This window comes from Hypanus sabinus, chromosome 10 (genome assembly GCF_030144855.1).
Source record: "Hypanus sabinus isolate sHypSab1 chromosome 10, sHypSab1.hap1, whole genome shotgun sequence".
Classification (NCBI taxonomy): domain Eukaryota; kingdom Metazoa; phylum Chordata; class Chondrichthyes; order Myliobatiformes; family Dasyatidae; genus Hypanus; species Hypanus sabinus.
The window spans coordinates 86,111,154-86,127,456 of record NC_082715.1 but is presented as its reverse complement, the minus strand read 5'-3'; the positions used below and the strand labels follow the sequence as shown (position 1 = coordinate 86,127,456).

The 16,303-nt window shown below is 39.8% G+C and overlaps 1 protein-coding gene across 1 annotated transcript in view; it reads left to right on the top strand.

The window, feature by feature from the left end:
- LOC132401336 (protein eyes shut homolog) overlaps positions 1–16,303 on the top strand; it is a 1,222,700-nt gene that overhangs the window by 33,719 nt on the left and 1,172,678 nt on the right. The window contains exon 4 of the mRNA XM_059983465.1: positions 6,552–6,715. Within this exon, the coding sequence (XP_059839448.1) occupies positions 6,552–6,715 (164 nt within the window). The remainder of the gene's footprint in view (positions 1–6,551; positions 6,716–16,303) is intronic.

The window sequence follows — 16,303 nt, the reverse complement described above, 5'->3', positions numbered from 1 at the left end:
CGAATGGCCTACTCCTGCACCTATTGTCTATTTCAAGTTTTTGATGAATCAAAGCCAGTGAGCTGTGTGGAGGTGCCAAGACTATAGGGGGAATGAAGAAAGGTGAAGTGAAGTGGTAGGCGGAATTTAATGTGGAAAACGTGTGACTATTTTATATACAAAGAAAACTACAAGATTATGTATTTTTAGCTGGTAATAGACTGAAAGACGTTGGTGTTCAGAGGGTCCTGTGTGTTCTGGTACATGAATGACAGACAGCTAGTTAACATGCAGGCACAGTGAGCAGTGAGGAAGGTCTCACTCCAATTAAAGAGGGTCCTGGTGAGACCACTTACATGGAGCTTTGGTCTCCCTGCATCTGAAGGGAGACTAAGAGAATTGGGACTGCACTCCCTTGTTTACAAAGAATGTGAGATGATTTTGAAATTCTAGGTTGTTTATTGTCATACTTCAGTAGGTGGTGTAAATAAGAACAAAATGATTGTTACTCCTGATCTGTTGCAGCATAAAAATATACAATAAGAATAAAGAACACACAAAAAAAAACAAAAAGAAATCAATAGCTTACTGAAAAGAATAAAATTCCTCCAAGTTGTGCTAGAGTAATGCAGAGTTGTTGACTGGCGTATCTAGAACCTAATGTCTGAGTCTTAATAAAGAAAGGTCAGTCATTTAGGATCAAAATGAGAAGCAATTTCTTCACTCAGAGGGTGGTGAGTCTTTGGACTTCTCTTTACAAAAGAGCTGTGGAAGCTTAGTCAATATGTTTACTCAAAACAGGGACTCACAGATTTTCAGATATTAAGGGAATCAGGAGATACAGGATTAGTGCAGAAAGGAGGCATTAAGGTAAAAGATCAGTCATGACCTGAAGGCAGGCAAGAGAGATTGACTAGTTTCCTCCTGCTCCTGTTTTTCAGGTTGGTCTCTCATGAATATTAATCATAAATGTACAGAATTATTCATTGACCTTTGCAAATTAGATTTCTTAATGAAGGCTTATTCTTGAGTGTTTGGATCTTACTTTCATGATTTTCTTTTGCGATAATGACAAGAAAAATCAAAGCATTTAGCAAAAGTGACATGATCATTTCAGTGACTAATCTTTATCATTGTAAGAACAACCATTAGAAGCAGAGTGAGACATTTTATTGTGCTCTCTGCAGCTGGTCATTCTGCAGATGCCTTAAGGAGCAATGAGGTGGGGCGGAGTGTGTTGTTTCAGAAGGAACATGAAATCCAAAGTGAGCTGGTTAATTGGATCCAAAATTGGTCTGGTGATAGTAGGTACAGAGTAGTGGTGGAAGGATGATTTTCTGGTTGGACAATTGTGACTGGTGATGTACCACAAGAACTAATTCTTGTATCCTTGCTGTTAGGAATATGTATTAATAACTTGGATCTGAATGTAGGAATAATTAGTAACTTTGTAGATGACATAAACATTGGTGGTGTTGTGGATGGCAGAGACATTCCTCTAAGGATCTTATAGGATATACTGTAGATCAGATGGAAATTGGGTGCAATATTGGTAAATGGAATGATGAGTTTAAGGTGATACATTTTTGGGAAGTCAAATAGATGGACACTCGTTCACTAAGGAATACTGATGAAAAAGGAGACATAAGGGATCCAGGTCTTAATTCCATGGAAGTAAAATTGCAGTTTGGTATGGTAGTGCAGAGGGTATATGGCATGCTTGCCTTCATAGATCAGAGCATAGAATAAAAGAATTGGGATATCAGTTTATAAATATTAACCCTTTCTATACCCATCATAATTTAGTATCATCAAAAGACAGGTGTCAGCTCTCCAGAGCCGCTGTCAACAATAAAAATTAGAGAATGGAGTTGCCCTAATGTAGTTTCTGTTACACTGGTTAACCTAAGGCTAGAGTCTGCATGGTGGCTGGATTCAACTATCAGCCATTAGATTCTGTTCCACTTCCTCCCTTTAAGCATTTATGCTGTCAATCTCCCCTCGTTCTGTTGCGTGCTGAAGAGAAGTCTTGACCTGAAACGTCGATTGACCTTTTCCTCCCACTGAAGCTTCCTGATCTGCTTACTTCTTCCAGCAATTTGTGCTTTACTCCAGAATTCTGGTATCTGCAATCTGACTTGAGTCTCAAAGATACCTGTCCGGAATAGAAACATGAAGTATGTCTGTGAGGCCAGTGCTCTGTACTGGTGTCAGATGTCAGAAATCCAGGAGACGCTCAGCCTCCTGGACGGCCACGTCTGCACCGGGTGCATTGAGCTGTAGCTCCTTAGGGACTGGGTTAGGGAACTGAAGCTGCAGCTCGATGACCTTCACCTGGTCAGGGAAAGTGAGGAGGTGATAGAGAGGAGCTATAGGCAGGTAGTCACACCAGGGCCTCGGGAGACAGATAAGTGGGTAATAGTCAAGAAAGGGAAGGGCAAGAGAGTACCCCTGTGGCTGTTCCTCTTAACGATAAGTACTCTTATTTGAATACTATTGGGGGGGGTGGATGGCTTACCTGGAGGAAGCAACAGTGGCTGTGCCTCTGGCACAGAGTCTGGCCTTGTGGCTCACAAGTGTAGGGAAAGGAAGAGGACAGCAGCAGTAATTGAGGAATCTATAGTTAGGGGGTCAGACAGGTGATACTGTGGATGCAAGGAAGAAACACGGATGCTAATTTGCCTTCCAGGTGCCAGGGTCCGGGATGTTTCTGATCACGTCCACAATATCCTGAAGTAGGAAAGTAAACAGCCAAAGGTCATGGTACATATTGGTACCAATGACAGGTAGGAAAAGGGAGGAGGTCCTGAAAACACACTACAGGGAGTTAGAAAGGAAGCTGAGAAGCAGGACCTCAACGGTAGTAATCTCAGGATTACTGCCTGTGCCACGTGACAGTGAGTATAGGAATAGAATGAGGTGAAGGATAATTGTGTGGCTGAGGGATTGGAGCAAGGGGGCAGGGAGTCAGATTTCTGGATCATTGGGACCTCTTTTGAGACAGGCATGACCTGTACAAAAAGGATGGGTTGCATTTGAACTGAGGGGGACCAATATCTTGGTGGGGAGGTTTGCAAAGGCTATTGGGGAGAGTTTAAACTGGAATTGCTGGGGGGTGGGAACTGAACTGAAGAGATGAAGGAAGGGGCGGTTGGCTCACAAATAGAGAAAGCTTGAAAACAATGTGAAAGGAAGGATAAACGGGTGATAGAGAATGGATACACTCAGACTGATGGATTGAGATGTGTCTATTTGAATGCAAGAAGCATCATGAACAAAGCGGATGAGCTTAGAGCATGGATCAGTACTTGGAGCTATGATGTTGTGGCCATTACCAGAGACCTGGGTGGCTCAGAGTCAGGAATGGTTACTTTGAGTGCCAGGTTTTAGACGATTCAGAAAGGACAGGGAGAGAGGAAAAAGAGGAGGGGGCACAGCACTGCTGATCAGAAATAGTGTCATGGTAGCAAGAAAAGGAGGAAGACAAGAAGGGATTGTCTACTGATTATCCGAGGGTGGAAGTTAGAAACAGGAAGGGGGTCAATGACTCTACAAGGTGTTTTTCATAGACCATCCAATAGTAACAGGGACATCGAGGAGCAGATGAGGAGACAGATTCTGGAAAAGTATACAGTAATCATAACAGGTGGTCGTGATGGGAGATTTTAATTTCCCAAATATTGATTGGCATCTCCCTAGAGCAAAAGGTCTAGATGTAGTGGAGTTTGTTAGATGTGTTCAGGAAGGTTTCCTCACACAATATGTAGATAAGCCTACAAAAGGAGAGGCTGTACTTGATCTGGTATTGGGAAATAAACCCGGTCAGGTGTCAGATCTCTCAGTGGAAGAGTATTTTGGAGATAGTGATCACAATTCTACCTCCTTTACCATAGTATTGGAGATGGATAGGAACAGATAAGTTAGGAAAGTGTTTAACTGGAGTAAGAGGAAATATGAAGCTATCAGGAAGGAACTTGGAAGCATAAATTGGGAACAGATATTCTCAGGGAAATGTATGGCAGAAATGTGGCAAATGTTCAGGGGATATTTGCGTGGAGTTCTGCATAGGTATGTTTCAATGAAACAAGGAAAAGATGGTAGGGTACAGGAACTATGGTGTACAAAGGCTGTTGGAAATCTGGAAGAAAAAAAGCAAAGCTTACAAAATGTTCAGAATACTAGGTAATGATAGAATTCTAGATGATTATAGGGCCAGCAGGAAGGAGCTTAAGAATGAAATCAGAAGAGCCAGAAGAGGCCATGAGAATGCCTTGGCGAGCTGGATTAAACAAAACCTCAAAACATTTTACAAGTCTGTGAAGAGCAAGAGGATAAGACGTGAGAGAACAGGATCAATCAAGTGTGACAGTGGAAAAGTGTGTACGGAACCAGAGGAGATAGCAGAGGTACTTAATGAATACTTTGCTTCAGTTTTCACTATGGAAAAGGATCTTGGTGATTGAAAAGCTTGAGCATGTTCATGTTTAGAAAGAGGATATGCTAGAGCTTTTGGAGAGCATCAAGTTGGGTAAGTCACCAGGACTAGACGAGATGTACCACAGGCTACTGTGAGAGGCAAGGGAAGAGATTGTTGAGCCTCTGGCAATGATCTTTGTATCATCAATGGCGACAGGAGAGGTTCTGCTGGATTGGAAGGTTGCAGATGTTGTTCCCTTATTCAAGAAAGGGACTAGAGATAGCCCAGGAAATTATAGACCAGTGAGCCTTACTTTAGTGGTTGCTAAGTTGATGGAAAATATTCTGAGAAGCAGGATTTGTGAATATTCAGAGAAGCATAGTAGGATTATAGATGGTCAGCATGGCTTTGTCAAAAGCAGGTTGTGCCTTATGAGCCTGATTGAAATTTCTGAGGATGGGACTAAACAAATTGATGAATGTAGAGCCATAGATGTAGTGTATATGGATAAGATATTTGATAAGGCACCCCATGCAAAACTTATTGAGAAAGTAAGAAGGCATCGGATCCAAGGAGACCTTGCTTTGTGGATCCAGAATTGGCTTCAGTGGAAGGCAAAGAGTGGTTGTAGATTGGTCGTATTCTGCTTGGAGTTTCGTGACAAGTTGTGTGCTTCAGGGATCTATTCTGGGACCCTTCTCTTTGTGATTTTTATAAATGACCTGGATGAGGTACTGGAGGGATGGGTTGGTAAATTTGTGGATGACACAAAAGTTGAGAGTGTTGCGGATAGTGTGGAGGGCTGTCAGAGGTTACAGCGGGACATTGATAGGATGCAAAACTGGGCTAAAATGTGGCAGATGGAGTTCAACCCAGATAAGTGTGAGGTTGTTCATTTTAGTAGGTCAACTATGATGGCAGAGTATAGTATTAATGATAAGACTCTTGGCAATGTGGAAAATCAGAGGGATCTTGGGGTCCAAGTCCATTGGACTCTCAAAGCTGCTCTGCAGGTTGACTCTGCAGTTAAGAAGGCAAATGGTTCATTGGCCTTCATCAACCATGGGATTAAGTTTAAGAACCAAGAGGTAATGTTACAGCGATATATGACCCTGGTCAGACCCCACTTGGAGTACTGTATTCAGTTCTGGTCACCTCACTACAGGAAGGATGTGAAAAGTATAGAAAGAGTGCAGAGGAGAATTAGAAGGATGTTGCTTTGTTTGGGGAGCATTCCTTATGAGAATAGGTTGAGTGAACTCGGCCTGTCTCCTTGGAGTGACAGAGGATCAGAGATGACCTGATAGAGGTGTATAGGCATTGATCGTGTTGATAGTCAAAGGCTTTTTCCAATGCTGAAATAGATAACACAAGAGGGCACAATTTTAAGATGCTTGAAAGTAGGTACAGAGGAGATGTCAGGAGTAAATTTCTTATGCAAAGAGTGGTGAGTGCATGAAATGGGCTGCCTGTTTTGGAGGCAGAAACTATAGGATCTTTTCAGAGACAGCTGGATAGGTGCTTGGAAAAATAGTCAGCTATGGGTAACCCTAGAAAGTTTTTTAAAGTAAATATGTGTTTGGCACAACATTGTGGGCTGAAGAGCCTGTATTGTGTTAGTAGGTTTTCTATGTTTCTATGTTTTAAGTAAGTTGCTATTCAGCTGTCATTAGAGGCAAGTCTGTTTTCTTCTCACTAGAAATTATTATCTTGAGAAGAAGGTAGGGAGAATCTGTAGACTACTTGCAACCTTCCCTGCTGACATTTACAATATAAAATATGATCTTCTAGTGGGTGGCTTGTTGTTTCCTCAGAATTAAGGTGATATTTCTGAAGGGCAACTTATTGATTTGTTGCCTCAAACTCACTCTGAATTGTCTCAGAGCTAAATGAGAAACCAATTCCTTTTCCGATAATCTACATTCTCATCACTTTTATCATTTCAGCTCTGGACCTCAAGGTACACGTGTGTAAGTACATAACTCAACCAGCACCGACGACCATGCATTGCATTTACTGTCACTCAAATCAGTTTTATCACACCATCAGATTATGAAATAATAATGCATAATCATGTCAACAACCTTTACTTGACCATATTTTTTCCTTCTTTTCTCCCCACCCTCCATTGTCCCCTACCTGGTGATATTAATAGCCGTGTGCAAATGGGGGTTTCTGTTTTCTGGGCGACGACATGCAGAGGCATTGCATCTGTGCACCTGGATGGATGGGAAGCAGTTGTACCCACAACAAAAATGAATGTGAAGACCACTGGTGTCAAAATGGAGGCACTTGTGAAGATGGAGTCAATGCCTACAGGTACCAGCAATTGTTTGGTTCAGACCAAATGTGCTCATAGTTTACAGCATCTTTCTTACTTTTCTTTAATATTTTGGTGTTCTATTCATAAATGCTTTTATATTTCTTCTTCTCTTTGAGACATTTGTCTATGTTTGTATCCAAGTGTTGTAGCCAAGAAAGATGGCCAGTGCAACAGCAGATATTAACAATTAAGTAGACTTTCACCAGAATTATAAAGTTTCTACCAAAAGCTTCCCTCTATATTTTTACTTCTTCACGATGAGAATATTAAGAAATTAGTTCATTGATGTTTAAGGTAAGTGAAATATTTAGTACGGTGCTTATTTATTTATTTAGAGAAACAGAGTGGAATAGACCATTCCAGTTTTTTGAGCTGCACCTCCAGCATCTCACTGATTCCACCTTAAACTAATCAGGGGTCAATTTACAATGACTAACTAACCTACTAATAGGTATGTTGTTGGAGTATGGGCAGAAACTGGAGCACATGGAGGAAGCCAACACATTCTGTGGGGAGGACATACAAAGTCATTAAAGGGTACACCGGGATTGAACTCTGAACTCCAGCAGCCAGACCTGTAATAGCATGTGCTAGCCACTGTGCTACCGTGATGCCCTACCAGATGAAACATAAATTATTTTTAGAAATCTAAAAAGAATTGCAGATCTATTCTCGAAGGGATGTCGAGAACTAAATAATGTTGAAAACACTGCTCCGTGAGGGGAAATCTGAAAAACAATTCTTTCTCTTCCAAAAAACACTTTTGTGCCCAAGGCTCACTTGAAAAATTCATGACTCATATTTATAGATTTTCATATCAAAGAATTACAAATTGTAAAGCCAGGTTATGTGGACAGAGCTATGAAACAAATTTGGTACAGTCAGTTTAAATAACCAAAGAAGCTTGAAGAATTAACTGACCTAATTCAGTTCCTGTATTTGTAAAGCAGCATATTGAACCCCATTGGTAACGTAAAAGTGAAATTACTATTTGATAATGAGAAGTGAGACTTCTGATTCTTCTTAAGCATCATTTTGCATTATCAATGAGTTGCATCTACTCTGGTTTGTGAATTCTGACGTGGTTAATGAGGTCAATGTGGGAACTGCAGTCTCTTCCACAAATGAGTCCGCTAGGACCAGAGAGTACAGCCTCAAAATCGAAGGCATCCATTTAGAACAGAGATGAAGATGAATTTCTTTAGCCAGTGGTGGTGAAATTGTTGAATTAATTGCTGGAGACATCTGTGGAGGCCATGTCATTAGATATAATTCAAGGATCAAGGATAAACTTTATTTACCGTATACACTTCATGCATATGGAATTTGCTGCAATGTGTTGATATGACAAGCAACAAGCAGAGGCTGATAAGTTTTTGACTAGTAAGGATGTCAAAGGTTACTGGGGGAATGCAGGAAAATGTGGTTGAGAGGGAAAATAAATCAGCCATGATCAAATGGCAGAACAGACACAATGGGTTGAATGGCAAAATTCTGCTCCTATGTCTTATGGTCTTATGAATTAAATGAGGAACTTAGCAGGGTGTGTGTGTTGGCCTAGTGGATAAGGCACCGGACTAGTTACCTGCAGGTCACTGGTTCGAGCCTCAGCTGAGGAAGCGTGTTTGTATCCTCGAGCAAGGCACTTAACAACACATTACTCTGCAACAACACCAGTGCTAAGCTGCTTGGGTCCTAGTCCATGGGCTCTTGGACAATATCGGTGGCGTGGAGAGGGGAAGGCTTGTAGCTTGGGCAACTGCCGGTCTCCCATACAACCCTGCCCAGGCCTGCACCTGGAAAACCTTCCAAGGCACAAATACATGGTCTGACGAGACTAACGGATGCCTATAGTATAGCAGAGTGTGTGAATAGGTCATGAGTTGGTGTGCTCTCAGGGCTTTTGTGTCCTACTGTACAGACTTGAGATCTTCAGTACTATATTGAACGCTTGTCATGGGTTAGAAGTCGCCAGAATTTTATGGATGTTGTATTCCTTCAAGGACACTCTGAGCACAAGTCTAAGTATTTTCCTTTCTCTGCCTGGCAATGTTGACAGAGCTTGGAATAGAATCTTTGTTTTGGGAATCTGTGTTCTGGAGTCAAGGCAACATGGATTGACCAACTTCCCAGTAGTCCTGATTATTTTTTTCCTTAATGGCAGTATGCATACAAATTTATATTGTCTCCTATCGTTGCTTCTGATGAGTTCAGCTCTCTGGCAAAGGCCAGAATGATGTTCAGGAGTTTCTTTAGTGATACAGTGTCCATTCTCTACTAAGTCCAACCACATAGCCTTTTGGAAGAGCTAAATGTAATCTAGAAATTATTATTTGACACACAGATAAACATCTTGTTATTTTAACTAGATTTGATTAGGTTAGCTTAATCTGTCACATGTACATCAAAACATACATGCAACATGGAACATACAATGAAATGTATCATTTTGTATCAATGACCAACACAGTTCAATGATGTGCTGGGGGCAGCCTGTAAGTGTCCCCATGATCCTCGTACCAACATAGCATTCCCATAAACATAACATACACACATTGAATTTTAACTACTCTATACAGACTTAAATTTATAAATGGAATTTATAAATTAGATGACCAGATTCATCTAACAATACTCAAAGCTTTTACTCAAGCAATCTGTGTTCCAAGAAGATGTGAAGCTTTCATGGTAGTACATGAAATCTATTGGACAGGATTAGACCATTTGGTCCAACTGAATAATACTAGTTCACTCCCTACTTGAACCAGCCACCTCAACTCAGTTCCCCACTGTAATTAGCACTTCCCTTCTTGTCCTCTTCTATATCCTCTTCATCTAATGTTTACAAGCCTTTCATTTAATAAATTTTTGATTTTGGCTTTATCAATCATCATTCTAAAGACTATGCCACTTCAGGACCTGTTAATGTTATTTTTACGACTATAAGTGCTGTTTGTAACTGTGTTTACTGTATTTTCTACTTTGAAACCCAGAGGAATGTTATTTCATTTAGCTGTATATATGTGTATGGTTGCATGACAATTAAACTTGAATTTGAACTTGTATTTGTATTGCCCAATCTTCCAATCTCTGCTTCAAGAATATTCTCCTATTATTGTGGGCAGTTTTCTATTGTCTAATCTTTGCTTTAATTGAACAGCTGTGTACAACAGAAATGGAAGATTCTCTCTGAGTCCTTCGTTCCAATTGGAGATAGATAGACGCACCCCATGCTATTTTCCCATCAGTGTCTGCAGAGGGAAAAAGGGAAAAAACCTATGTTGTCTTGATTCCAGAACTAAGATTACCTAATCTTCCATTGCTAGCAAAATTCTCACTGTGCCTTTTAACAGGGCCAGCTAGTAAACCAGGGATTACCATGACTTTACTGGGACTGGAGGGATCTTTAAGCCTTGCTCTTCTGGGGTGGCAGTGTGGTGCAACAAGTAGAGTGGCTGATTCACTGCTCCAGAAAACTGACTGTGCGGAGTTTATACGCTCTTCCTGTGACTGCACAAGTTTCCTCCTGCCTGAATTTCACCCCACCATCCAAAGATCCACGAGTAAATTAAGTGGCCACTGTGAATTGCCCATGGTGTGCAGGTGAGTGTTTGTATTGTGGGGGTGTAGATGATAGGAATATTAAGATAGTAAAATGGAATCAGCGTAGGTTTCATATAAATGGATGATTGGTGTTTGGAACAGACCTTGCAGGCTGGGCTGGCCAGAGTGAGGAAACCAGAGGCTGGGGCTGAGGTCTGATCTAGAACATAGAATAGCACAGCACTTCAGACCACAATGTTGTACTGACATTTATAATCCTACTCCTTGATCAATTTAATGTCACCCTCCTACCTAGCCCATTTTTCCTTCATCCATGTGCCAATCCATGAGTCTCTTAAATGTTCCTAATTTTTTCAGCCTCTACCATCTTCCTGACAGTTTATTCAAAACACTTACCACTCACTGTATAAAAGAACTCTACCGCTGATATCTCTGCTACACTTTCCTGTACTCACTTTATATACATCCTCTATTCTTAGCCATTGCCACCCTGGGAAAAAGGAGTTGGCTGTTCACACTATCTATGTCTCTCATAATCTTCTGCACTTATGTCAGTCACCTTTCATGCCCCTCCACTGTGCAGACAGAGTTAGGGCTCAAAATGCTTGTGTATTTCCAACTCACTTCAGCCACACTGGCTTCACTGGGAACTTTATACTGCCATGTAACATGTAAAAGAAAGTGAAATCAAAGTACAGGTAGGTAGTAAAAGGAGAGTCATTTAATATTCTGGGTAATTTTCCTGTTCTGGTACAGCCAAAACCCTAAGGACTGTTGGTGTTTTATTTTTGTAGCGTTGAAAACAGTCAAGAAGAAACTTATTTGGCCAATTCATGAGTGGAGGATTGTTCTATCATAAGTGGACAAAATAAAATTGGTCTACCCAAGAGTGGAAAGCTAAGGATTGAATGCTAGTTAAATAAGGTTAGAACAGATAGGTAATTGATGGTCAGTATGAATAGGCTATGCTGAAGAACCTGTCATGTGCTGAGTCACTCTATGTTTTTTGCGGTTTTGAAGAATGGGAAGGTCATTTGTGCTCAAGGCATGGTAGCTGTTGAGGTATTTCCACAGTTGGGAGAGTTACAAATGAGGAGGCATAGATATGAGATAAGGGGGAAATTATTTAAAACCAAAGAATATGGAGATTTCTTTTTGCAGACGGTTGTGAATGTCTGGAATTTATTTCCTCAGAGGATTTTGGAAGCTCATTGATTGGAGGTATTTGCAGTGGAGGTAGAACATTTTTGAAATATTGGGGAATTGAGGGCTGTAGAGAATGGGCACAAAAGAGGAGCTGAGGTCTGAAACAAGTCAGCCATGATAGTATTGAATGGTGGGCAGGCCTGATTTATTTTCTTACGTTCTTATTGCACAGCATTTTTCTATTCCGTTTTTCTGGGACTTCCTTTTCAAATATTTACTTTTCTTTCTACCTTTTCTTTTGCCCATTAAAATAGTTGCTTTCCTTAGATTTCATATTTGACAGTCAATTTTCTCTTGTCCACTTATTGAAAATATCTCTAAAGAGGGTAATAAAAAGTAAAGCCTGCTTCAGGAATGGCTTTATCACTGCAATATTGAGCACAGGCAGTTACCATCCTTACTTCACATACAAAATTTTGGAGGAACTCAGCAGACCAGGCAGCATCTGTGGAAAAGAGTACTCTTGATATTTTGGGCCAGCATCTATGGAAAGAGTACAGTCGACCAGTTGCTCCAGCAATTTTGTGGTCCAGCCTGCTGAGTTGAGTTCCTTCAGCATTTTGAGTGACTTGGCGTGCTAAGTTCCTCTGGCATTTTGTGTGTTGCTTGGATTTCTAGCACCTGCAGATTTTCTCTTGTTTGTGATTGAATTACCATCATTAATTCTCCTTTGACCTTCTGCTCAAACCATTTCCAAAGCAATTATTGAGTTGTGGAAAAATAAAAAGCACTATTGTGTATCCCAGCACTTAACTCATCTGCAAGTTAATATTTTAAATGTTAACTTTGTTAAATTATCTCATTTTACAGTAAGGTTCAAAGATCATTTTAACCCTTCACAATACAATTTCAGCAATAAATGGTACTAATAAATGGTTGAGGAGTTTGTTTAATCATGGGTAAAAATATGAATGCTCTGCCACGTAAAATGTTTGAAACAGACAGTATTTAGAGAAGGCACTTAGTGCAAAAGGGAAAAGGCAATAAAGGAATATCATTAACATAGTGATTGTTGTGGCTCATTGCCACCTTTTCAAGGTAAACTAAGTATGGGCAATAAACTCTGGTCATTTCATCCATGCCTATGTCCCAGAAGCAGATCGGGAAGAGGTCAGGAAAATAACCTTGTTTATACACTCACTGAGTTGTCACTGAGTATATGTTTGTTGACTTCTGCTGTTGTAGCCAATGCTCTTCAAGCGTCAGCATGTTGAGTGTTCAGGGACGTTGTTCTGCACACCACTTGTAATATGTAGTTATTAGAGTCACTGTCGCCTTCCTGTCAGCTTGAACCACTCTGGCCATTCTCCTCTGACTTCTCTCATTACAAGGCGTTATCACCTGCAGAACTGTTACTCACTGGGTATTTTTTTTTACCATTCTCCATAAATTCTAGAGACTGTTGTACATGAAAATCGCAGGAGATCAACAGTTTCTGAGATATTCAAACTGCCCCGTCTGGCACCAACAATCATTTGATGATGTAATTCACTTGGATCACATTTCTTTCCCATTCTGATGTTTAATCTGAACCTCTCAAACATGTCTGCATATTTTTATGCAGTGTGTTGCTGCCACGGGATTGGCTGATTAGATATTTTCATTACCTAATAAAGTGGCCACTCAGTATAGTTTATCCCCATGATCTCCTCAGTTTTATCCAGTCAACAACAACCCTCCCTACAACATTATGATCTTTGTGGTTTATCATGTTGAATAATTATTCTACATGATACATTATTTGCAAAGTAGTCTATTACTAATGCAATTGAGAACCACTATTGAGATAGTTATTAAATATTTAAAATAATTAATAATTATGTTTATGATGAAAGGTTAACTAGCTTACATGGATGTTCATCACATTCTTCCTTTAAGAATCACAAACTGCTAACATTAAAATTAAATGTGGCAGTAAATCAAATCAGAGAACCTTTAGCTCCAGGTTTCTGCATTAGACATCCATATGTATGAGATTCTAGTGTGAATAGTTTACATTTTCTAAATACATCAAATTCTGCAGACCAGCAGATGTAAACTGGAATGGTTAGCATCCTCTGTAACTGAAGCAAAGTAGAAATACCAGCATTAAAATCAATGATGCTTCATTCAACATATCCATTGCCCTGGATAAAACATACTTCATATGTAGAAAAATGCAACACTGGGCTTAAAGTTGGATATGGAGGGAAAGATCAGCAGCAATTATTGCAATTGCCTTTCCTGGTATTGGCATTAGTTTTGGGTTATTATTTGCACATGTACCAAGATACTGTAGAGTTAAAGTTTGTCTTGCATACTGTTCATACGGGTCAAATCATTACACAGCACATTGACCTAGAATGAGGTAAAACAATAACAATGTAGAATGAAGTGTAAATTCTACCAAAAAGTGCAGTGCAGGCCAAAAAAAAAAGAGCAAAATCATAATAAAGTAGATAGTATAGCTAAGAGTCCATTTTACTGCACAAGAGGTCTTTTCAAGAGTCTTGACAACAGAGTGACGGTTGTACCTCGTGCCTGTTGAGCCTTGTGCCACCTGCTTAGTCATTTGTCGAGAAGAAAATTAATTGAAAGGTCCACTCTACCACTCAGTTAACTGAAATGTTGAGTCTTCTGGACTTTGGAGCCATTTTTGCAGCTGCTTCCCTTTATATTACTGCCACCTGAACATCTTGAAATGTCTCCTGGGTTCTGCTCTACTTCCTACAGAGCACAGATGTTGGAATCTGGAGCAACACACAACATGTACTGAGGGAATTCAATGTGCAAGACAACATATATGGAGGGGAATGGAGAGCTGACTTTCCAAATTGGACAATAAATTAGAACTGATGCCATACATATTTTGATTTTAAATTTCCCTTGCATTGTCCTTATTCTGATTGTGCCAAGCAGCAGCTGTTTGATGCAAGTCAAGTCTCTTATGGTTCCAGGCATCAGACTCCAGATGTTATAATTGGTTATTGATGCCACTGTTGCGACTTTTATGCTGGAGTGTGAATCCATTTGGAAGGTCACAATTTAGCAGTTTTTAGTCATTAGGCACTTGTCATCAAAGCTTATCGCTGTGTTTCATAGACAGCTACTGAAAGCTAAGTGTAATGTTGCAAAGCACTTAAACATTCCGTGTATAAATGGCTGAAAATTGCTAACATTGGCTTGAACTAGAAAGGAGTTTGGAAAAAGAATGGACATGTCTTCTGTTAAAGAGATTTGACAATGGTAATGGATTCTGAAACTGTTATGCTGTCTGTTTTCATCTTCCATAGCCTTTGAAAAGTGACAATATCAGAAGAATAGTTGATGTTTGCAATAAACTTTGCAAAATTTTTTTCTGAATTTTTACACATTTGAATCTGTCATGTGGGTACCACGCAATCAGATGAAAATTTCAGAACAAGACTTGTGTTAGCTTGTTAAGGGTTAATGAGAGTTATTATGAACCATGGCAGAGATGAAGATCCAAATCTACTCAGATATAATTAATTTTCAAAAGAATGGAATAGACTATTCTTTGTTCCTATGTAAACTAATTACAATCAAATTAGAAACGCATGTAGTTTTCTTTGTCAAAGCATAAGTACTAGAAGATGAAAAACCTACAAGGTTAAGAGCCAAATGTGGGTCTGTACAATTAAATGTGTGTGTTTATTAAGGAGTCGGCACAACACAAGGGGCTAAATATCCTCCATCTGTGCTGCAAAATGTCTATTACTCTAGGAATTCCCTCTAGAATTCTTCCTCACGAAGAAATAAACATGTGTTGCAGGTATTGGACTAAGGTGACATTTCAGCAATCTTCAAGGTAATTAAATATTAGCACAGCCACAAGGAAAAAGGAAGAACATTTTCTGCTCAGTCTTGCATTGCTGCAGTTTTCATTTGGTAATTAAGATTATAAAGGTAGTTCACCCCCAGGATCTATTATTTATGCTTGAAAAAGGTTGACTTTGAAAATGACAGAAACCCTCAATATCTAAACAGTCAACTTCCATGGAGAGAACAGATAAGTTGTTTTCTATATAAAACACACTTCATTAAAATTGAGAAAAACTGAGAAATGATCTTTAGCAACCTTCATGAATAATAAAAAATAAATAAATCTCACTGCTATATTTGAGCAGGCATGTCTTCTTTAACACTGCATGACAGAAATGCTTTCAGTGGCTTATTAGGTACTACCTGTCCCTAAGAAAATGGCCACTGACTGTACATTTATGGTCTTCAACTGCTGTAGCCTATCCATTTCAAGTTTTGACATGTTGTGCAGTCAGAGAAGTTCTTCTGTACCCCACTATTGCTTCACATGGTCATTTGAGTTGCTGTTGCCTTTCTGTCAACTTGAACTAGTCTGGCCAATCTTCTCTGACCTCTTTCATTAATAAGGCCTTTATGCCCACAAAACTGCCACTCTCTAGATGTTTTCCTTTTTGTTCTTTGTTTGCACTGTTCTCTGTAAACTCTAGAGACTATTGTGAGTAATTGGGATAGATTTATATAATTGAGACTATTGGGATAGATCAGTAGTCTCTGAGAGACTCAAACCACCCTGTCTGACACCAACAAATGTTCTGCAGTCAAAGTCGCATTGATCACATTTCTTCATCATTTTGATGATTGGTCTGAATAACAACTGAACCACTTGACCACAAGGTAAAGGAGCAGAATTGGGGTCATTTTGCCCATTATCTCTGCTCCACCATTTCATCGTGTTCCAATTTTCCTCTCAGCCCTAACCTCCAGCCTTCTCCTCGTGCCTCTTCGTGCCCTGGCCGATCAAGAATCTATCAACCTCTGCCTTAAATATACAT